The 23,861-nt window shown below is 38.5% G+C and overlaps 2 protein-coding genes across 3 annotated transcripts in view; one reads left to right on the forward strand and one right to left on the reverse strand.

Annotated features, from left to right (window-relative positions):
* Positions 1-6,311, forward strand: part of LOC116490563 (neurabin-1-like) — a 42,856-nt gene extending 36,545 nt beyond the window's left edge. For both annotated transcript variants that reach the window (XM_032189873.1, XM_032189874.1), the window contains 2 exons: positions 2,645-2,833; positions 4,906-6,311. In XM_032189873.1, coding sequence (XP_032045764.1) covers positions 2,645-2,833; positions 4,906-5,073 — 357 coding nt within the window. In that variant the 3' untranslated portion in view covers positions 5,074-6,311. The remainder of the gene's footprint in view (positions 1-2,644; positions 2,834-4,905) is intronic.
* A 2,298-nt stretch (positions 6,312-8,609) lies between these two features.
* PDK1 (pyruvate dehydrogenase kinase 1) lies at positions 8,610-21,640 on the reverse strand. The gene is made up of 11 exons (XM_032190269.1): positions 21,481-21,640; positions 18,520-18,661; positions 16,940-17,011; positions 16,243-16,427; positions 15,910-15,999; positions 15,510-15,587; positions 13,354-13,430; positions 12,591-12,689; positions 11,038-11,148; positions 9,784-9,897; positions 8,610-9,663 (listed from the first exon to the last, which is right to left on the reverse strand). The coding sequence occupies exons 1-11, from the start codon at positions 21,596-21,598 to the stop codon at positions 9,523-9,525; spliced, it is 1,227 nt and encodes a 408-aa protein (XP_032046160.1). The 5' UTR covers positions 21,599-21,640; the 3' UTR covers positions 8,610-9,522.
* Between the last annotated feature and the right edge of the window lie 2,221 nt (positions 21,641-23,861).

Below are 23,861 nucleotides of genomic sequence, written 5' to 3' on the forward strand. Positions count from 1 at the left end.
ATCAATATTCTTCATCTTATTCTTCCATGCTTTTCATATTCCTGTTTATATTCCTAAAAAGTTACAACTGTGCTTTTCCTTTGTGCAGTAGGGAAAAAATCGAATTATACAAGACTAAATGTCTCCTTTCCTCCCTCGCTTCTCTGAGATGTCTAAGTGTTTTAATGCAGATTTGAGGTTGTAGTACAGCTTTTAATTGTGTTAGTGCTGTGCCTTTACTAACAAGAAGTAAAGAGGACTTTGCTAGCAACTGTTAGGCTCAAAGGCTAGCTGGAACTAGCGTAGTCTGCAGAACTCCTCTGTGGTACAGGCTGCTCGCTGCTCCAAACCGTGCTGCATGGAGGATCTGAGATAGAGAGCTCCCCCTGCATTCTGTAGGGGACCGCATTCACCTGGTGAAAGGGATGAATCTGGGCCTCCTTGTTTAACAGGAATAGACCTTCGAGTACTGGTACTCTGAAATTACAGAAGTGAAATTGCATAGCTAGCACAGATTAAATAAAATGTTAAGCTACTGAGTGAGTTCCAACAGGAATAAAACATTTAAAACATTTCTCAGTGTATATATAATTTTTATCCTTTGCAGATAAAAACTTTGGCAATATTTTAGTACTTTCTTGCTACTGATAGACCACACAATACTCCAGTACAGGTCAAACGTGAAGTGTAAAAATTTTCTGGTTTTTGTGTATTATTCAGAATCACTTGCTAGTATGAGGCAGAAGAAGTTACCACAACATCATGATTTAAAGTAAATGGACATTTTCAAATTCCTGTTGTAATTTATACAGTGAATTTTCTTTCTCTGTGCCAAGTACCCCAAGCTTGGTAGCTTGGATAGAAAACTAGCTGTGCCCCAGTTTTCATGACAGAATTGCTGTACAGAACACTTCAAGCAAAACCTTCTTTAAAGTCCTTGGATGTTTGTAAAAATTGCTGTTCTTTTGCACATCAGGAAGGCCAATGTGTCCACGTTTATGTCTACATTAGCATTTTAATTAGGATTAGAAGTTCAGTTTTGAAGCAAATCTCCTGATTTGTCCCCACTTACCTTACTTCGCTTCACCTTGGAGATCAAATCAGAGGCGCTTCTACAGTGTTCCCAATGCATTCCAACTGCTAGTGGCAATTGAATCTGTGAGACCAGATTAGAGCTATTCTGAAGTAAAAATAAATAAATAAAATCTTTGAAATGCATGTAGCATAGATATTAGGACTTCAGCATAAACTGTTCTGCTCTGTGAATTTGTTCCTGTGTATCTGCACTACCTCCTAATATAACAACTCTCCTTTGTTTCACAGACCATGGAAAGCAAAAGTGTTTCTAATTATGTGCAGCCCTCTGATCCACCTGAAATTTAAAATTGTATTTGTACGTAGTAAAATAGATGTATGTGCCATTTTGCTCTCTCAGATCCATTTTACTGTATGATCGGACCAAGTGACAGACCTAAGTCTCACCATCTTTCATGTAATTGCTAGAATTATTTTGTTGCATTCAATCAGCTCTCCAAGGGAGCTGGATTTTGTGACATCCCTCTGATTTTGAAGCTGTAGTTAGCTGTTCACCTGAAACCTACAGGGTCACATGTCAAATCTGTTAGTAGAAAGATGCTTATTTCCCTGTTTACAAACGACATGTAAGGCTCACTAGAAAATGTGGGCATGCTTTCAGGTGTTTTACAAATACATTTGATAACTTGTGGAAGCTGCCTAATGGAGCAGTCTGCAACTCTAAATGCAGCCTGTACTCACTCGTGAGTTAGTGAGAGATCGTTTTGGATAGTTAATAAAACTTCAACTCTGATGTTACTCCAATTCAAGTCTCACACTAGAATTTCTTCTGTAGGGATATTAAACTCTGCTTTATGTAGCTTTTCTTTTGTGATGAAGTAATAGAGAGCTTCAGGACTAACAGCACTACCTTTTTCTCCTTAGGAGCCAACTGAAATTGAAGCTGGGAGCTTCAAAAGCTCTGTGAGCTAGAGAAGTGTAGTATTAGTGGAAAGCTACAAGGTCTTCTCAAATCTTCTCAAAAGGCCTACTGGGCAGGCCCCTTAAATTGTTGACACGATGGGATCAGATGAAAGAATAAATAATCCTTGCTTCTTAGGAATGCAACAAATTTTGTAAAACTATACCTAGAACTGTTGGAAGATTCCTTGAACGCTAGAATCACTTTTATTCTGAATTTCCTTAATAACAATAATCAATAATACAGCTGAAGTGCTACTTGATTCTTCTTGATGCTGTGTAAGGCAGTATCTAATATTAGGATTGAGCTACCTCATCTGACTGACTGATTGATTGAGGAAGCTTGTTTGTTGTTTGGATACATCAAATTTAATCATACATTTTGCTATTTTTTGAGACCAGTTTTCATGAAGATGCAATTTACTAGGAAAAAAAAAAAAAAGATTTGTTTTCTATTTCAGACTGACTTTGTGTTGAATGTTGTGGTAGTGTCCTTTTTGTTTATAGCAAAATCCTAGGCAAATTGACTATAAACTGTGTTCTCAAGAACTTTAAGTCCTTTTGGATCTAGAGTGTGTTTAAAAATGCATTTTGTTACCCAGATTCAATTGACAACTAGAATCCAGGACAAGTAAAATATTGCTTACAGTGTCTTTTCTCAATTGGCTAGGCATTAGATGATGAATTTACAACAACAGGAAAACAAAATCAATGGCACAATAGACCTATTTCTGAATGGACCACCCAGCAAGTATGCCACTGGCTAATGGGAATGAACATGGAGCAGTATATTACGGAGTTCACAGCTATGAACATAGATGGCCAGCAGTTAATGCAACTTGACAGTGAGAAGTTAAAGGTATGTGAATATCCCATGATAGACTTGTATCTGTATAATTTTCACTGCATATTCCGATTTTTTTTTTTAAATCACAGAGTCTGTTTTAATGATTTTTAAGAGTGTTTTGCTTTTGAAATACTTTGAGACTGTACAGCTAGATGAGAATTTAATAATTAATTGCATAATTAAAGATAAGCTGGTTTTCATTAGAAAAATATTACGTGTATCTTCCTTGTTTGCATCTTAAGGAAATCAAAGTCAGCATAATTCCCCAACAGGGCTTGATACATACGTAATCAATCTCAGCATAAAATCATATCAAAACAAGATCCAGCCAAGTCAAATGCATAGAACTGCAGGATCTAATTTTAGAAATCTATGTTTCTTTCATATCTCTTCTTCACGGGGAAAGTAAAATCTGTATCTGATGACCTTTTTAAATGTTTTTAATTTTCACTTCTTCTGGGGAAAAAAAAAAAATCTGAATCTTTCCTTTGAGCTTTTTCTAGTCATTTTGCCTCTGGAATCTGCATGGCATGTGTCCCTTACAATGCTAGAAAATACTTCAAGTTCTCCTTTCTCAGTAGATTATCAGACTGCATTTTGGACAGGCAACCTGCTTAAATAAAATGAAGTTCACTGGCCTATTTTGGCATAAGACAAACTATTGTTAATGATCAAGCGTAGGTTCTGAGTGTGTTACAGAGAAAAAAATGTCGAATTTCAGTCACTAAAATGGCACCGGTATTTTTAGAATAGACTTACGCCACTAGTTGTCCTGTATTTTGTAAACAAATGTCCTTGGATACAGAGGAAACACCTGTTATTGGTCTGTCAAATGAATATCTAATTAGGGAATTTGGGATGTTGATACTTACAACTTTACAATTTATGTCATTAGGAGTTCCGAAGTGTGACAGTGCTGCCTGTAACTTGGAATCAGATACTGCCATCTGCTGATCAAAAATCAAAGTGCATTGGCTACTTAACAGGCTTCTTAATAATACACCTTAAAATCCTTAATACTTCTAAGTAAATTTAGGTTCGGTTGCCCTAAAATGTAGACAGATGATAGAAGATATATACAAAAAGAACAGGGACCCTTGCATGGAGGAAGAGCTAAAGTAAAGTAATGCCACAGTAAGGAGCACAGTATTAGTATACCAAGTGTTTTTAAAAATAATTCACTTTTTTTTTGAAGATTAATTGGTGTTAGTAATCACAATTCTAATAGTACATCATCAAAACAAGAAATGTCGTGGAAAGTTGGACATTTATAGCATTTACTTCCTATTTTTACTTCCTATTACCATCGGGCTTCACTGATCACACATCTTTATTAACATAAAGTAAAAGAGATTATCAACTACTGTTGTGGCTCTGCTTTAAAAAGAAAAAAAAAAGTCTTCTGCTTAAAGTGGAGAGAAAGATTCTAGTTTTTAAAGGGTGGAGGGGGATGGAAGACCACTCAGTTTTCTTTTAGGTGAATACTTGGTTTGTAGTATTAATGTCCTCAAGAGTCATTAGTGGAGATGTGCTTATTTACCAAGATGCTTTATTTTTTTATTATTATTAATTTCACTTTCCCTTAATCTATATTTATGCTGTGCAACTTCAAAAGAAACATGAACTTCCTAGAAACAGCTTTCATGTATTGAATTTTTCTCAAGCAGTAAAAACAAAACAAACAACAGACAAATGAACAATCAAACAAAAAGCACAGCTGGCTGACTTGAGTTCAGCAGCATACCTAGTCAAAAAAAAAAAAAAAAGGGGGGGGGTGGCTTCACAGAAGTTAAAGAATAGTTGCTGAGTTTTCCTTTCCTTATTCTATTTGTTGGAAATTCTCAGGTCTCTGTGTTTGTGAAATGCAGTGAGAAACTGTTATTTCACAACCAAACAAAAGAGTAGGCCTTCTTGTCCTTACTCATCTTGTTACCAAAATGATCATTCACAGTGACCCTGAAGACTTAAGCTCTTGTTTTCCAAACACACTATGTTTTGTAGCAAAGTGAATAACACTTTGTTAAACTGTTCACAACTGTTGAAAAATTAATAACAAAGTAATATTTTTTTTTTAACCCCAAAAGGCCCTGGGAGTTTCCAGTCAAAACGACCGATCAACAATAAAGAAAAAAATTAAGGATATTAAAAAAGCACAAGAAAAACTGGAAAAACAAAAGGAAAAATTTCAAAAGAAGGAGAGGGAAGTTCGCAAGACTGGCAGAGTGGTAACCACTCTTGAATCAAGCTGCTAAGGTGACCCTGCTTTGTTTTAGCTCAAATTGCTTCATCTTGAAGTTCTGCAGATTTGTATATAACTGTACAATTGAGGGAGGAGGGAAAGTGCAACAGTTTAACATGGTAGGTTTTTTTTTTTTTTACTTTTTAGTAATAGTCCCTCCCTGTTACAACCCAATAAAACAAAATGTTTTCAGTATTTTTAATTCCTAGTTGACTCTACTTATACTAACACTAATTTAACTTCCTGCCTTAATATTTGTGCTTCTAAGACCTCATGTGCCCTTTTCATTGAAATTTCTACATGTTTGTGAAAAGTAGAATACTGTGTTAAAAATCATTCCAATATTAGTCAACTAGAATTTTGTAGAGTTGAATCTGATAGAGGGACAATAGAAAAATCCTGCCAACAAATTCAGTCTGTGACAGTCTATTTATCTGTTGCCACTAAAGATGTATAGTAAAAATTGTTTAAGAAAACAGTAATGTCAAATTAATTTAAAAAGAAAGCATGTATTTCAAATTTACGAAGTATTTTCTTTAAATTCCTGTATTTTTGGCATGATCTGTTTCATGCTAAGTCCACTGTAGTACCACTTTGTTTTTGAATTCCATGTGTTGCAATTTAGTGAGAAAATAACAAGAAATATTAAGTAGTTTTCACAAACTACGTATACTAATCATAGTATTCAGTTTTCCACACACTACCCTTATGGTGTTGGGACAAGGTTTAAACCTATAAATAAGATCTTTTTTAACCTATTTTTTCCTAAATAATACATAGTTTTATAGATTTATGCTATGAGTAAGATCAATTTGCAATACATGTATTTCTCTTTTCTACTTGCTACAAGATTTTTGCGGACCAAATTTATATATTTGCTAATTTTAAAATATGCTGTTTTTCAAACTTAAAATACTGAGGGAAGAATTGTAGGAAATACTACCACCGAAGCACTGGGTTTCTGCATTGTATTTAAATATGTTCAGTTGTAGACTACAAATTATTTCTCTTTAAAGGAGAATTTGATATGCCATATAGTTTAGAACATGAATTGGTGTTTTGTATATTTACATACTGTTTGATAGATATTAAAACAGCACTTCTTTATTTAGATTATTCCAGAAACAAACTAAGTATCAGTTCCACCATAAAATGGACTAGAACAAAACTTACATCATTTCTGTATGTGGACCAAGTTCTCCTTTAAATCTATGGACTGTTTTTCATTTTAATTAAATGAATGGACTTCACTGTTGGTGTCTCAGAAGTTTTTTTTTGGTATAACTGTCTTACAAATTTCAGCCAAAGGATGGTGTGAAAAAGCTTCTTCACACCATGCGTTTCCAAAATAAAGTTAAAAATCTTGGTGATAGTTACTTTTAAGAAGAGGTTTTATTTTCAGTGTTGTTTCTTAAGAAACAACTATTTTCTCATGATTTAACTTATTTACTTTGTTTCCAGGAGCTTTGAGTTTGTGCTCCAAAGGTACAGACCTGGAGCCAGGGAGGAACACTGCCATCCTGATAAAAAGAGAAGGGAATTAGAAGTATGGAACAGTCAGGTTCTTAGAATTATGCACCTAAAACTGCACTTTTCTTGATTCAGTCAAGGATGTTTACTTCTCAGTTAAGTGCTTAAAGAACAAGGAATACAACCATGTATTATTACCTTTTTCCTTTAAGCCTCCTAAGTGCAGTGTTGTACCCTGTGAAGAGCTTGTTTCTCCGGAAGGAGACAAGTGAAAATAATGGTTTCAAAGGCTTGCTTATATGCAGGGCTGGTGCACTAAGTTGGGGACATAGCAGTTATGGTATGCTCATGTGCCAGGTGAGTTTAAGAACGTTGATTATCACAGACCACAGCATTTAACATCTGTATCAAGCCACAAAATCACCCAACTGAAAGTGTAATTTTTAAAATACTTTTAATGAATAAATGTAGTGATTCTTTCAAAAAATTAAGTTAACACAAACCAAGATTAATTTCATAGTGCAAGACTGAGTTCATTTTCATACAAAACTATTAAATTCAGCGTTTTGATAGCTGAGCTATTATACTACTTTACTATAGTGATTCACTTCAACTTTGTGTGCTAGCAATGACAGCAGTATAGTAATGAGAATATTTAAAAAATCATCATTGGAACTTCTATTTCCATCAAAAGTAAGAGACCAAACTTATAAATAGGGTTAAACATTGTAAACAAATATATCGATACGTGTGTTTTTACCACAATCACTTGGGATGGAAGGTAAGGAAGGGGAGACAAGTATAATTACATGGCAAATTTTTCTAATAATCAGAGGTTAATTGGTAACTAGCAGGGAGCAAAAAAGGGCTTTTATTTCAATAACACCATATTACGTATTGTAATAACTTCCTAGGAAAAAAATGATTTAGCTTTTCTTCAAAAAAAAAAAATTGTAGTTCTTAGATATTACTGAAATTGTTCAATTAAGTTAGTTAAATATTTAAAACTTAGAGCTAGAATGTTCAGCTTCAGCATTGAGTTTTTAAAAGCCCTTGCTGTAACTTTAAGCTTCAGTTTAGCAAATGTAACAGCTGTAACATTCTCTCTAACTTTTGTACAGGCCCCATTTTACAATATGTGGAATTTCTCACGGTCATCCTCTTACAGGGTTGAAAAGAACAGCTATAGCTTCTCGTCACTTGTAGCCATGCATGCATGAAAGGTATGACAAACAGTCACCACCTCACAGCCGTGTATGGAGGAAAAATAGGGACGTTAAGTGCCCACAAGCTTGAGCAGAGCAGTTAATCACAACCAGAACAGTACAGTTAAGCTAGAATAATCCTCCCTCAGTGTCAGTTTAACTGCATACATAGCCATTCTGTAATCCACTCCTGTAAAACTGACCCATGTTAGCTTGAACAGAGTATAAAAACATCTGCTTTGCAGAACTAGGTTAGGGAGGAACAGGTGATAATTTTTAATCTGGCTCAGGCACAACTAGAATTGTGTGACCACAAGTTCTAATGTACCAGCTATGCCCTTCACTTGTGGTATCTCACCTTCTGCTCTGCACAAAGCAAATAAACCAGCAAAAGTTGGGCTCACTCATTCTGAGAGGGATTATGCATGTGTGCTGCATGACTTAATTGCAGCAGTATAGGCAATGAATTATTCAAGGAAAAAGCTTCATTTTAAAGGTCTTTAACTGTATCACACCTAATATATTGAGGAATGGTATAAATGAAAAGTACAACACAGATGTGTCTAACTTGAACAAATCTGGCACAGTAGGCATTAAGAGAAGTTGAATCCTTTATTAAAAAAGGACTTAGTACCTGAAATGTAATGCTTCTCCCCTTCTGTCTTCCACGGTTGTTTTGACAGTTTGCCATTGACTGATGACATATTCTGCTTACCTTATTTACGTTATAGTATGACTTCAAGTTACTAGATAAATGAAGCCAGAAGCACACCACAAATACAAAGGTATTTTCAAAAACTGTTAATTCCACATTTTTAAAATACTTTTGAGAAGGTAGTTTATATTGTCAAAGTGAGAGATGCCCTAGTAAAGGTAAGTTTTAAAAATGTTTATTAAAAATATTTTTCATTTACAACTGTAACCTGACATACCCCAGAGTCTGAGATCTCACTAGGGCTAGAACACTGATGCTGTTTTGGTATTACCTACGGAAATACAAGCAAATGTAAGACAGTATACCTTTACTGTACATAAGCCAACACTGTTTGCTAATTCACAATGATCATGGAAAGATCAGTTTATCACATATTAAATATTCACATTACCACTAAAGAAATATGACTGATACCACATACCTGAGATACATTATACCAGTGGCAGCAGCTAGAACTGATTTTTTTTTTTTTTCATTATTCCTAAAGACCTAAGTGTGATCTCTACAGCTGTAAAACAAAAAACTTGATGTATAGTGTGTAGGCAACATTCCTAGCTTTGCAACATTAGGCTTCAGCATGCTTATAAGATCAAAGAACAGAAAGTTCCATACAGGCTCAAAGGTATAGCAATGAACTCCTTAATGTTTCTTACATCAGTGTTTCATTAATCTGTAACACTGTATAAAGGAAAAATTCTCTGGCAAGCTTTTTCAATAGTTCTTGTATTAAAACATTTTTTTAATTATATGAATTAATACATTTCTCAGTAGATATGAAATGGGTTGCACTGATCCCTATAAAACCTGAAATTACTGCTCCCTTGATTTAACTACAGAAAGTAGTCATAATCAGAAGATGGAACAAATTAAATGTGACCTTCTTACTTAGAAAGTAACAACAGCTCATTTCTTTTCCTTAACTTCCAAAAAAGAGTAATTGAATTAAACTTTGTTATTCCACTTAAAATTATTTTCACATATGAAATGTGGCCCAGCATCTTGGCATAGATCAGGGTCTTTTAAATTCCCTTTATGTGATATACCTACATCTTATCAACTGTTGGTCCAACAGCTATATACTGCGAAAAGTGGTCATGTCCTTTGGCTCGCTGCTTGGCACGCACCAGTCATCTGCTTCATGGTTTGCTTTGTAATGTTTCCAGGCTGCTTTGTTATATACAGGGAGTCTTTCAATTGATTCTGTTGATAAGGCCTGTAAGTAGAGAAGACTGTAGCTGACTTTTTTTTAATTAGAGTAACAGAACAAGGTAATTCAATAGTAGTTAGATTAGTGTGGATGATAAATTTACAAGGGTAATGCATTACATCATACCTTTATGTAAATAACTGCATCTGTACCGTAACCTTCTAAGGAATACAGTTTCAGGTCTCCTTGGAAGTATTGTGCATACAGACGTGATATGGGCAAGCCATAACCAAATCCAGCCTGATCCAGGAAAAAAAAAAAGTGCGTTTTTATTAACTGAATCAATCAGTAGTTGTTACTGGTGATTTATAAACTGAAAGGTAAAAGACAATCTAAGCATGATATTTGACAGTAAGAGGAGTTCAAATGCTAATTATTATGCCCCCTTACAAGCACCCCAGAAACAGAAAAAGCATGGATACTGGTGAGTAGGAAAAAGTTGTTCTACTCCTTTGTCAGACAGGACTGCTAGATAACAGTTCTTATATTTTGGTAACTTTTTCAAGAAGAGTAAATTGTACTGAGTGCCTTATAGTGCTGCTATTTAATGTTCTTAAGTCAGGTACCTTTCATCATCAGTAAGTATGAAAAGGTTCAAGAAGCTTATGAATTTGAAGTTTATGAATTTGTAACTTACACTACAATTCTCCAAATCCTGCCTACAGCAGGATGTAGCCCTGAAATTTTAAGTATCTTTTTTTTTTTTTTTTTTTTGTAGATCTAGTATATTTCAGAAATCTTCTGAAGAACATGCTTTCTGCTTCTATGTAAAGATCTGATATTTAATGAGTTACTGTCATCTATGTGCAGAAAACTTTAAAAAAAAATACACAAAAACGTTTTGAATGATGCAATATAAGAGAACAAATTCAGGAAAGCTCTTCAGAACTCCTTACAGTCTGAGTCTCTCAGTATTTCTTGTGCATCTATTAAGTTCACACGAGAGCAAAATAGATTCTTTATATGCCTTGTCACATTTCTGTACCACCGTCCTTCCTGGAGAATGGTACAACTGACTGCACACTACAGCCAAAACTATGGACTTGATCCAAAACCAGTGCTATTTTTTTCCCCTTTCTTTCAGTGGCCACAAAAATCCTGTGGGTTCTGCAGTACATGCAGCACAGCTAAGTGTTCTTCTTGAGATAGCTAATCTTTATATTTGATAGACAAAAACAGAATATTGAAATTTAAATTGTACAACCCTAAGATAATGACAACTATTTTCCAGGTAATTTCAGGAAAATAGTTGAATTAAGCACTAACATCCAAATGGATGTCATTTTATCCATAAAATCAGGCTTCATGTCTTTGACTAAACAGTTTATTTCGTGACTACTAATCGCATCCGAGATGACAAGGTATAAAAGATTTACATACCAAAGGTGTAGCTCGGGATGTCTCAACACGTGGACGTGGTGCTGTTGAATACATATAGTTGAACAGTCTGTCAATTTTCCTCATAGGAACACCTCCACCACGATCGCTCATCTGGAACAAGAAGGAACACATAGCATTATGTTCCTGAATACAATTTTAGAAAAGACAGTCTCTCTCAAACAATGATCCAGAGAAAGTTCAGGTAAAACTTCATATAACGTTGTCCCTAGTAATTTATAGGCTTTCTTAAATTCTCATCTCAGCTATTGCAACAAGCAGGTGCATTCTTCCCTCTCATCCTTTTTACAAACCATTTACATAAAATACCATCATAAGAAGCATTCATAATCTCTCGAAAGCAAGAAAATTCTACTTAAATCTTTCATTGCTTTTGTCTTGTTTGTAATTCAGTTTTGCCTGAAGTCCATATTTATACCTACCGATTTCAACAAGTACCAACTTTTGTGTATTTTCATCTTTATTACTCGAGACTACTGCCAGTTAAAAGACAATACACTAAAACTCATTACTGATGGTGCAAGTGCCAAGGGTTGTTTTACTAGGTGTTAGTTAGACCTATGAAAAAGCCAGTGCTTGCAGCTGGTCTCTGAAATCCAACATGGATGCTGTATGTAAGAAAAATAAATTACTCTGCAAACTGTATTTCAGGCAGGTTTGATCTGCATGGAATCTACAAGGCTCATTTCCCTTTTTTGAGTTGTTTCATACTTCCTATGCAGCTCTATCATTTTGATTTAAAAATGGCGACATGACAATTGTATGATGGGCCCCTCGCTACAAGAAGGACATCGAGGTGCTTGAGCGGGTGCAGAGAAGGGCGACGAAGCTGGTGAGGGGCCTGGAGAACAAGTCCTACGAGGAGTGGCTGAGGGAGCTGGGCTTGTTCAGCCTGGAGAAGAGGAGGCTCAGGGGCGACCTTATCGCTCTCTATAGGTACCTCAAGGGAGGCTGTAGCGAGGTGGGGGTTGGTCTGTTCTCCCACGTGCCTGGTGACAGGACGAGGGGGAATGGGCTTAAGCTGAGCCAGGGGAGTTTTAGGTTAGATGTTAGGAAGAATTTCTTTACTGAAAGGGTTGTGAGGCATTGGAACAGGCTGCCCAGGGAAGTGGTGGAGTCACCATCCCTGGAAGTCTTCAAAAGACGTTTAGATGTAGAGCTTAGGGATATGGTTTAGTGGGGACTGCTAGCGTTAGGTCAGAGGTTGGACTCGATGATCTTGAGGTCTCTTCCAACCTAGAAATTCTGTGATTCTGTGAAGCTGCTGCTTCATTTTTAGTCATGGCTGTGCATAAACTAGGCCTGATGTAAGCATGACAAAACCACAGAATTATATTACAGAACCTTCCATGTGAATATGCAACCTCTTCATGAATTTCCTGCTGATGCAGTATGTGAAATTGCAAAACTGTCCTGTTACTTATATACTACATCATCAGATACAATCTACTGCTGGAATTAGATCATCAGATAAAGTTAGTAATATTATGACTATGACAGGGGAAAAAAATAATAATAATCAAAAAAGTGGGTACCTTAACAGTTAAATCCTCATTTCCCAACGTGACATGTACATGAATTGGAGGATAAATGCATCGATCGGCATTATGTTCCATGGTGGCTCTCATTGCATTCTGCAATTTTCAAGTACAAGAACTCAAATCTTATTCTTACTGCTTTGTTTATTATCTTCAAACATCAGTTTAGGAAGTTATTTTTATCATATATATTTTAGAATCAAGACAAAAATGTATGGTTTTATAATAGTTTTTTTGAGTGTTTCTGATGTATTCAGTATCAGCATTTGTATAATTTATTTGAATTACACAGACTAATTTAAGAATTTAGAATATTTAAGTATGTTAATGTACAATTTTATTTGTATAAACCTGTATAGTGCATTCTACATGCGATATGGCACAAAGATCCAAGAAGAGTCTAGGACTGAAGTAAGTGCTTGAGGAAAAGTATATAGAATTAACATGTTTCACTTTACACCAAAGGTGTCCCAAAAAATTAGGAATATTATTCTCACTTGCTTTATTAACTAATGCCTTCATACATTATCAGCATTTTTTGACAAAGTTGTCTACTGCAGAAGGTGTCTGAGGTTTTCAGTGGCTAGGCATAGAAACACATCTTCCAAAGCTGTACAATCTAAGTATCTTCCTGTAGTTAAATTGCCAGAAGCTTGCATTTGCAAAAACACACCGCTATCTAGAATTGGTTCAAAAAGTCAAATACAACCTTACTAAACAAACATGTATAAAAGAATTGTGTAATGGTAATTGCACAGACCTTGAAAAGTTCGAAAAACATGTGATAGAGATGTGATGGTACATACACCACTTGCATGGGCTGTCCTGGTGATTTAGCTGGAGAAAAGAAAGACTAGATAATTAAACGGGTAATTTACTACATTTATTATTTACTTAATTTATTAAATTAACTAGGTATCTTGTATCAATTCATGTACTAATTCAACACGTACATTTGTATAGGTAAGAGAATTTAGAAAATAATGAACAGAATTTTTTTCAGAAGTTGTATGTTAACCAAAATTCATACTCAAAGATTTTCAGAAGTGCTTGCTGCTTTAGAAAATAATCTTAAAATCCACTGTAGCATCACTGATTAGAGCGTATAATAGTAGTCTTCTAATACTTACAAGGTTATTATGAAGATGGAGTCAGGCTCTTCAGGTGGTGGGAGGATAAGAAACAATGAATGTAAGATGGAATAAGTTCAGACTGCATATAGAGGAAGACATTTTCACTATGACATTTGACAACTGAAGCAGGGTGCCCAGAGATGTTAAGTAGTCACCATCCTTGTAGGATTTGTAAGACCAGACTGGATAAAACCATGAGCAACCTGGCCTGATCTCATAGCTGTCCCTGTTTTGAGCAGGAGATGAGGCTAGAAACTTCCTGAGGTCTCTCCCAACCTGATAGACTCTTACGATGCTATAATGTACCAAATACTACCTGCAGCACAGCCTATTTTTTGAGTAATTTAGAAATGAGCTAATATTACAAGAAAATGTAACAAAATACAATTATATTTATAAACTGGTGTAGTTTTCAAGCTTCTCAGTATTAACTATGGAAAAAATACCATGGGAACATAGTCAATAATGAAAAATTAAGGAAAGGTTGCTCCAAAAATCTGCTGGCCCTGTATGTTCTTTCAGCTCAACAAATTAATAGTTTTCTCCCCAAACTGTGTTAGTGACAACTGCTTTATGAGCTATAAATGTTAAAAGTCTAGTGATGGTCAAAAGATTTGGAATAAATCATGCACCCAGCAAAAATAAAAAGGGAAAAAATGCACTTTGAAATGATAGGTTCCTGCCTTCAAGTTAACTGCTCTCATCTATGCCTCCACCCTCAAACCCCATGCCTACATTTTAAATAATGGCTCTCAGCTGTGGTTAACAAATGTGCATTTGGCCTGGGTCAGATTTAACTCACCTTCACAATTCATTAAGCAAAAGGCCACTCCTTTTAATAAATGTAAACTATTTGTTCTGACTTCTGGAACACATACACCATTAAAATGCCCCTGCAGTAAAGAGCAGTAGCTAGCGTGACTGATAGTTTTGTACAAATATTTTTAGTAATCATGATCAAAAGATGGAGAAAGGAAAATCCTTTAACCTATATAAAGAATAACAGATTTTGTACAGTAGGAAGAAAAGATCTGGAATGTGTAGTCTGTGCACTTTCTTTGCCTTTAACTTCACAGGCCAAGCTAGTCTGGGTGCACTCTGGCTTTTGCAATTATTTGTAGAAGCAATTTTGATTGCTTGTTTTTGTAGGTCTGCCTGAACTTGGTGTTTACTAACTTGAAAAGCACTCCAGTGCATTGTGTTAGAAAGGCTCTTTAGCATTCAGCAAGACTATGGGGACAGTAGCTGACCTCTGAATTCACAGCAGCAGAATTGTAAATGTCTTTTTCAGTCACAGAAAACAGGTTCAAATGATTTTTTACAGGGACTTTATCTAATTGCAACTATAAGTGTGCAATAGCTGAATAAGAAAGAGAAATTAGAATGCAAAGTTTTAAGACCTGAAGTGTCACAACACAAAGAGGATGAGTTGTAATAGATACAGTGAAGGGTGAAGACATACAAGAAACCTTAGGGAGGGAATGACATCACTAAAATCTGTTATATCACCAGCTGTAATTTCAGAAACTTTTCTGCAGGTTTCAGTTCACCAATTAAGAAAAAAAAAAAAAAAAAAAAAGAATGAATAAGGGAAGCCTTCTGCCAGATTAAAAAAAAGTATATATAGTAGAGGATATAATATCCAAATCTTTATTATCTCTCTATAAAATCTATACAATAGAGGATACATTGACTATAGGAAAAGTGGAAGAACATTATACCAACTACTTCAGAAGAAGCTATCACTACATTCAGGGGAATACCTCATCCCATATGCACTTACCATTCAATTCTTCAAGGACGAGTTCTGGAGAGCTCATATAATATAAGTCACAAAGTCTCTTGGCACTTTCATAACCATCTATAATAAATTTAAAAAACAGTTACCTTTTCCCCCTCCACTTTTTTTTCCCTTTACAGATTACCAAAAAGAAAAACAAAAATTGAAAACACTGTGCGCTGTCAGTAAGATTTCATCATCTTCTCACAAAAACTTTTTTTTTTGTTGGGGAGGGGGAGGGACAGGAGGGACACTGACAAAAACATATTATACTTTTACATTTTCAGTTAAGCTTCTGCTCTGAGAAGGAAAGAACTATACACTATATAAACATCAAGACGTATTGGCTCTCAGCATAGACATTCATGTAAGTTTTCAGAATTCTTTTTTTCTCTGGATTTACCTCTGATAACTTCAACAACATTGCAGCTAGGATCGATGCTTCCGATATGCTTTGGATGAGCCGGATTAATTTTCCCACCAAACAGTAAAGCTGCCAACAAAGAAAATATTATTTAATATCCCATATAATTTTTATAGTTATAGTTTATATCTTCAGTTTTGCTGAATAGAAGCTTATAGACAATCTATAATTCCAATCTTTACCATAGTTAAAAGGCTATTACTAATAAATATTTTTAAAAAGCATTTAAGTATTGAGCACTTAAAAGTAAAGGAAAAATACTACTGACAGAGTACAGGTATCATTTCCCCTCCCTTCAACAAAAGCACTTACAGTGTTGATTAAGGAGCATTCTAATTGAAATGCGACTCATGTAGAAACGGTCTAAAAAATACTGCACATTCTGCGAGGTCACTGGATCAATGCCAAAGCTTTCCTTGTACTCTATTACTCCTTGAGCCATAGTAGGAATTACATCATTGTGTCGATTCCGGATTTTTATCACAGTATCTGTAAAACTACAATTAATACATTGTTAGTTTTTACTTTCAGCTGAGTTTAATACTCTGGCAAATTGAGTATCTGTCCATGAAAATGAAGACCACCATGTACAGAAATATTACAGGTCTGCCTACAGCAGTAGGTGCCACCATTGGTGATTATTTGGACATTTATTGTTAATTTTTTTTTTTTTATTAATGCCAAAAAAGAAGAAAATTTTGTCACCTGTTTTCATGCAAATCATCTCATGCCTGTCAAAACAGTAACCATAGTCAGCTGGTAATGAACAAACATACTGTACATGTGAAAAGTTCCATACATCAGTTCCAACATTACAAGTAAGGAACTGGTAAAAATTTGGTTAAGTTTAATATATTCTTATCTTATTCCTTCCTTCCAGTGACAGGGGATGATGTTACTATGATTCTGACAGAAAGACTGAAGACAGCTGAAATTTTTCTTAAGCCATTACTTTTCTTGCCAATCCTTCTAGATAAGATTTGGATTGATATATGTAACAAATCCTTACCTATGAATAGCCCCTGAATCTTCCGAACTTTTATCCTTAAAGTCAAGGATCTCCTGAAGACTTTGGACATACCTTTAAATGAAAGAAACATGAAAAAGACCAATGCTAATATGACTCCCCAGCACCCTTTAGTTAGTGATTTATGATCTTCCAAGTCTGGTTGCATCCAAATCATTGTATTTGATATATCCTATAGACCTGTATCCTATAACCTATAAACCCTGTGAATTTTGTTAGATTCTTCTTAATCCATTCATGACGTTTTCTTCCAAAATCTCCAGAGCAATTAATTCCACCATTTAATTAGAAAGCATAAAAGATCTTTTTTGTTTTAGACCCAGAGAATGATCATTTATTAGCAGCCCTAGTTAGTTCCTTTTATTTAGAAATTTTTCCCAGCTTGTTCATGATTTACATATTTCTGCCATTTCTTTCCTTAGATGCATTTTCCAAGCTGAAGAATTCTGTTTGGTTTTCTTCTCACGTAGAAACTGTTCCAACCCTCTGATTATCCCTCTTGGTCTTTTCTGTTCAGGATAGAATGACTAGAAGTGCATGCTATTCAGAGTGATAATGGACTAACACAGTGGTACACTAATATTCTCCTCCACCTCATTTGTTACTTAGTTCCTAACACTATTCACCTTTTTGCCCACCAACTAACAGTCAGAAAAATATCCACAGTAGCATCAAAATTCCTTTTTTGATTGTAAGTGAGCAAGCATACAGGGGGAGGAGGTTCCTCTCTGTGCTTTACTTTGCATTTGTCCAAGTGGAATTCATTTCCCATTTGATCAATGTCATTTAGTATCAAAAATTTGAGCTTTCATGTTTCATTGAAATCCTTCATCTACACTGATAGCTTTTTTTATGTTCACTCATCAAATCAACCCCACTTATTCACTGTCAGACTTTGTTCTCTTAACTTTAAAAGCCTTTCCAGATAGCCATGTGCCTTTAGCAGTTGCCAAGCAATCTCTTTGTTTGGCTTTCATCTTGCAAAAAATTATGCTTAAGTTCCTTACTTGAAAGCAAATTTTACTTTTCGAAGGATGTCTTCTTAATTTTAATAGCTTTGTATTGCTTCTGCTATTTTAAATATTCATCCTTTGGGAGCTTTCTCTTGCTTTTGTTATTTTCTATACCTTTACTCTCAATATGCAATAACTTGTCTTTTAAATAGTTTCTACACTTTTTTGAAAACATGTTGTACATTTAGCTGCTTCTGTTGATTTCTTAACTAGCTTCTTCATTTAAGTTAAGTGCCGTGTTAAACATTGCTCTTGTGGATTTTTGTTGTTACTGAATTCTCATACATGACTATCTGGAATAGTTTAATTTAATAAATGTTTTTTAATTTCATTGTGGGTTATCTAATTGCCCCTAGAGTGTTGTTTTTTTTCCCCAAGTCTGAAAATTTAGTTTCCGTCACATTGGGATATTTACTCATTCTAAAAAGGTTATGTTCATGTGTAATGAGCATATGAAATATTCTTTCTGTAGAATTGAATGTGTTATTCCTATAACTTAGGTATATGCAGAAAGTCACCCTTGAAAGTATTAAACAACAGTGTTCTTACCAGCTCTGCACCAGCTGAACTGAAGGTGTTCTTAGAAGGTTGTCTGGAAGCAGGCTTATTTCCTTCATTATGTTTGCCAATCTTACAGGCAACTCTTGTCGCAGAAACATAAATGAAGTCTTTTCACAAGCATTTTCAGATCCTAAGACCAAATAAACATATGACAACATTAGAATAAAGTCAGAACTATGCAAATTCTTACTTTCTTGCCTAAGAGGCCTCTGGTTAGGTTTTAAAGTTGACTCAGTCTGGTAAGCCAATGCTTCTTTCATGGCAGCAGCCCGCTTTATATTTCAAACTGTGAACAGTAAACTTCAAACTGTAAACGGCTTTGTTGCAATAAGGAGAATCCTCAGTATATAAAAAGTTAAGTAGTGCAATAACTGCAGACCTATGCCAGCCAACTTTAAATATGGCTTCTATACATGCAAATTGTTAGTTTTATTTGTAGCGAACACTAACTCTAACTACCACTGATGAAACAATATGTCATTCTGAGCATGTTAAAGAGAAGCAAATGAAACCATTATAGGAAGCATATTTTTTGGAAGGATGCTTGAGAAAGTATCACAATCCCATACACCCCACTTGATCAGTGATCTTATAAAACTACCATAACTCCTATGGGAACACTTCACACTTCCAGAAAATAAGTTAGATTTCCTATTAAATTCTGTAAGATTTATTTGCCTTTCAGCTAGCTTTGTTGTAGTTTAAACTCAAGTCTTACAGGGAACAGCACACAGATGAATTAAAATGAATACTGAGAAAGAAATGGAAGTAGGATGGCTACTGTGCATAGTCATCATTCTCCCATATATTTACTTTTTAGAAGTTTTACACTTAAAAGGTAGAAGGTAAGTTAGTGCACCTGTTAATAACTGACCTGTACTTTTTATAAACACAGGTGTCATCTTTTTGCATGTCAATTACAGGTAGTTATTAAGATCAAGGCCTAAATTTACTCCCACAATGCTTGTTTTACTAGGCTAAAGGAGGAGGCAGGAGACAAAAAGAATAAGGAGTGCTGTACTTTATTCTCCGCCAGACTTACTTCAAGATTTCAACACTGTCATGTAAATAGGATCTGAACTTACTAAGCTGTTCATCTGCTGCTGTGAAACGCATACCTCAGTTCTGATGTTTCATAACAGGTAACTCCTAAAAATTAACTCTGGTGTTTCTGCTCAGTTCCCACCTTCCATTTGACATGGGGAAGAGTTGGTGAAGAAGATGAAGGGAAAGGACATAAAAACAAGGAAGCCAGGAGTGTCTTAAAAAGCAAAAACATGCACTGAATTGAAAGGGTGTAGTTTAGTTTAATGCATCCGGGGACGGACACATCATAAACTACACTGGTGACATAATCTCAGTTAACTTAATAAGAAAGCAAATAGCTATAAGGAATTTCTCCCCAGTGACACCAGTATTATGCACTGTCTACATATGACCTCTGCCCAGAAACCTCTCACTCTTCTCCCTAGTCAGATTGCATTTCAGCCATGACTGTTACTGGCCTTTCCCTATTCTCAGGTTAAAATTCCAAGAAAAAGTCAAATTGAAGATATTAGAATGTAACGTTAATCTTCAAGTGTCCCATGCTCTCAGCAAATGACATTCCACGAAGAAGGTTTTTATCTGGAGGCCACATCTCTGCAATCCTGCGTCAAAAATGGAAGGCAGCTTAGGGTAAGTTAAGATTTCAGTGAATGGGCACACTGCTTTGTTTCCCTGTGCAGTTATGATCCATCTATGCAAAGAACTGATAAGGCTCCTATAGAAAATACTAAGCACTTACAACCCAAGATACAGCTGATGACATAAGACCTAAATTTGCCTACAGCATACTTTATTTGCTAGATTGAGAACTGGAGGAACGAACTAAGTGCAGATTTATGGTGGGGTTCCTTTAAAAATCTGGAATTGTAGTATGGGATATACTTTATTGTTGTGTATGAAACACTAAATGGATAGATGAAGTAACAGGATAGTTAAGAGAACCTTTTTAAATCTTCCTACTTACATACAAAGTCTGGTATTTTAGGATTAGTTCTCAGTTATGTTTTACTTACAAAACGATAAAAAGCAACTGTTTACTAGTTGTATGTTTACATATATCTTACAACAGTGCCTTGCTTACAGAAACAGAACCAATTATACTATGGCTGCACAATCAGGCTTCAAAAACACTTTTGGGAGTATCTTGCAAGACCTTTCTCCACACCGTCTTTGCTCTGAGGCAGAGAAGAGCAATTCCTGTGATCCCTTTGAGTCAAAAGTACTCATCGTGCCTGGGAACATAAGTAGTTTTACCAAGAGTATAAAACTGAGCACCTCAACCAATTTACTCATTTTCCAGGCTAGATTCCCAACCCCTTGCAGTGATTCTGGGTGTTTGCTTTCTGCTCTTTCTCTCACCCATTTTCTGAAACGAGCAGCGCTTGAGTGAAGTGTTTTTGTGGGGCACAAACACGTGACTGGAGAAGTCACAATTGTTTCAGCTGCTTGGCTTCAGCTGGGATTCAACACCTCTTGCACTTGGTGCATGCTGGAGAGCTTGCTAGCTTTCAAAAGGCTTAACAATTTTTACTTTTCGGGGTCACTTTATTAGCAGTCGTAATTCCCCCTTGTCCCCAAGACCGCAGTTTTGGCAGAACATCAAACTACTTCTGTGCTACCAAGAATCCGAGATTTCAGCTGAATTTCAACCCTGCCTCACTTCTTGGCTCTAGGTAAGGAGTCAGCTAGGCTCCCTTCTCCAGGAAGGAAGCCGAGGCTTTTTGTGCCAAACCGGACAGCGTTTAGCACTAACGGGGGGCGGCGGGGGCAGGCCGCCGAGCCGAGGGGCCCGAGGGGCTCGCTCCGCGCGCGCCCCCTCAGGGGGACAAAGGCGCGAGGGCGGGCGCGGGGCCCGGCACCCCGCCGCGGGGCCGGGCCGGGGAGAGCCCGGCGGGGACTCACCGAAGTCCAGGAACTGCTTCATGGAGAGCGGCGACGGGGAGAAGCGCGAGTAGAAGTCCACCTGCTGCGGGATGCTGCCCGGGGTGGCGCAGCGCCGCAGGGCGCGCAGCAGCCTCATGGCGCCTGTCCCGGCCCCCTCAGCCCGGCCCGGCCACCATTTCCCGCCGCGCCCGCTCCCCCGGCCCCTCGCCCAGGCCGCGGCCTCCTCCGCCGCGCGGCCGGGAGGAGGTGCCGGCGGCGGTGGGTGCCTCCTCCCCGCCCGGCCCCACGCAGCAGCGGCGGGGCGGAGGAGAGGGCGGCTCCGAGAGAAGGCGAGGGAGGGGAGCGCAGCGCAGCGCGGGTGGGCGCCCGGAGCAGCCCGGTGCCCGCGGGCTGGGCGCGGAGCCGAGTGGGGCTCCCCCAGCCGGGCGCTGTGCCGCGACGAGGCGGCGCTCGCATCCCGGAGGGGCCCGGTCCTCGGCCAGGTACGTGCCCGCTGCCCGGGGGCGCGGAGGGGCTCTCGGCGGGGCTGGGGGGCTGGGACAGGAGAGCGGGGTCCGAGCTCGCAGCCCTGGCGGCTCGGCCGGCGGTGTGGGGCCGGGGGCTCGTCCGCCCCGCGGGGGGCGCCGGGCGAAGGAGAACCAAACCCGTGAGGAGCGGAGTGGGGTCTGTCCGTCTGTCTGTCCGTGAGCGGGGTCGGTCAGTCTGTGTGTCGCGGTGCGCTCCCGACCGGTCGGTAAGGAAGGCGAAACGTGTGGCGGCTCAGCAGTGAGTGCGGCCACGCGCCCGGATCCCTGCACCGGGTCGCTCGTAGTAGTGCAGCACGCGAGACACCGGGACACGTTTAATAGGTTTTTACTCTGCTCAGGTAGAAATATCCAAACGCTAATAGCAAGGCGGTTGGCAGCGTTCCTGATAAACCATCTGCATGGAGCCCTGCAGCTCTGCGTGGCGCTCCGAGCAGTGCGGCAGCAGGCCGGGCCCTTGTCACCCGCTCCTTTTGTCGTGGGCACTGGCATCTGCCCCACCAACTTACCCCACGAAATCAGCTCCTGCACATTGCCTGATCTCCTTGAAACGCACCTCGTACCTGTGGCTTGTCTGTGACTGGCAGTGGGGATGAGAGTCCAATGGTCTGTGCTGACAGGAATCGTTGCGTTACTTGTGTCACGTTAACATGCTCAGCGTGTTGTTGGATTGCTTGGAGCCATAGAAAGATCACTGTGAATTACTGGCTTTTTGTTGTTGTTTTGGTGTTGTGTTGTAAATACAGAAAACGCACCGATTCAGTTTTCCTCCGGGGCAGTTTTCTGAGCAGTAACCGCACCAGCAGTAAGCGAGAACAATGCAGTGGTGCAGGGTCAGACTGCTTCGCCTGGCTGTAGGCAGCCCCTCCACCTTGTACCCAAAACAGAACGGCTTGCTCTGTCCTGGCCGGGGGTGGTGGCTGGCGGGGCAAACTAGCAACTTCTGTCTCTGCAGGTCGTGTACCAATACAGGTCACTAAGATTTATTGCTGTAGTGCTGCCTGTGGGCTGTCCTCAGAAGCACTGAGTAGTAGCTTGTGCTTCTCAAGCTTGTACTAATTTGGGGCACCTGCTTTGCCTATCAATTGGTGTGTTTGGAACCACCTGATAATGGTTTCAGCTGTGAGCCAGCTGTAGTTTAACACAGTGCCTACAGGCAGCAAGCTGGGTGTTTGTGAGGTGTTTCAATTGCTTGTGGTGGTCCTGGGATGGTTTCATCTTTTCTATGTGCGTGTTGCTGTCCGGACGCCTGATGTGTCACTGTTATGGGCATGCTGTAGGGACCTGGCTGCTGTGTCACGGGATGTCTGTCCCTGGCCAGGGGACATGGTAAAGGCTGTCAGAAGCTAAATGCGTCCTTGCGCTGGGCGAGCTGGAGCCTGTTTGCATTCTCACTGATATAAACAGCGAGCGCCTCTGTCTGGGGAAATCGTGTCGGGTGAGCGATGACAGAAGTAACTGTGGGTAGATCTTAAATGCTGTGTTCGGAGCATAACCCCCTATCTATCCTCCCTATCTATCTGAAGTTTTTTTTCTTGGTCTTTAAAATACTGATTGGGTACCAATCCATGGAAGCATCTTCTGTTGAAGTATCAGAGAAGTCCCTTGGTTTGTCCAGCCCTGAGCAGAGCAGGCTGAGGGGAGGCCTCATGGCGGCCTGCAGCTCCCTCATGAGGGGAGCAGAGGGGCAGGCGCTGAGCTCTGCTCTCTGGGGACAGCGACAGGACCCGAGGGAACGGCATGGAGCTGGGACAGGGGAGGGCCAGGCTGGGGGTTAGGGAAAGGGTCTGCACCCAGAGGGTGCTCGGGCACTGGGACAGGCTGCCCAGGGCAGTGGTCACAGCAATGAGCTGCTGGAGTTCAAGGAGCATTTGG

Source organism: Aythya fuligula, chromosome 6 (genome assembly GCF_009819795.1).
Source record: "Aythya fuligula isolate bAytFul2 chromosome 6, bAytFul2.pri, whole genome shotgun sequence".
Taxonomy (NCBI): domain Eukaryota; kingdom Metazoa; phylum Chordata; class Aves; order Anseriformes; family Anatidae; genus Aythya; species Aythya fuligula.

Bases quoted from the DNA above. Each gene is read 5' to 3' on its own strand.
- PDK1 (XM_032190269.1), bottom strand. From the start codon at position 21,598: ATGAGGCTGCTGCGCGCCCTGCGGCGCTGCGCCACCCCGGGCAGCATC. The intron at 17,012-18,519 runs GTAAGAACACTG...TTTCATTTAAAG, and splicing joins GTTCAGCTGGTGCAGAGCTG to GTATGTCCAAAGTCTTCAGG. The intron at 16,000-16,242 runs GTAAGTGCTTTT...CTTTGTTGGCAG, and splicing joins AATGCTCCTTAATCAACACT to CTTTACTGTTTGGTGGGAAA.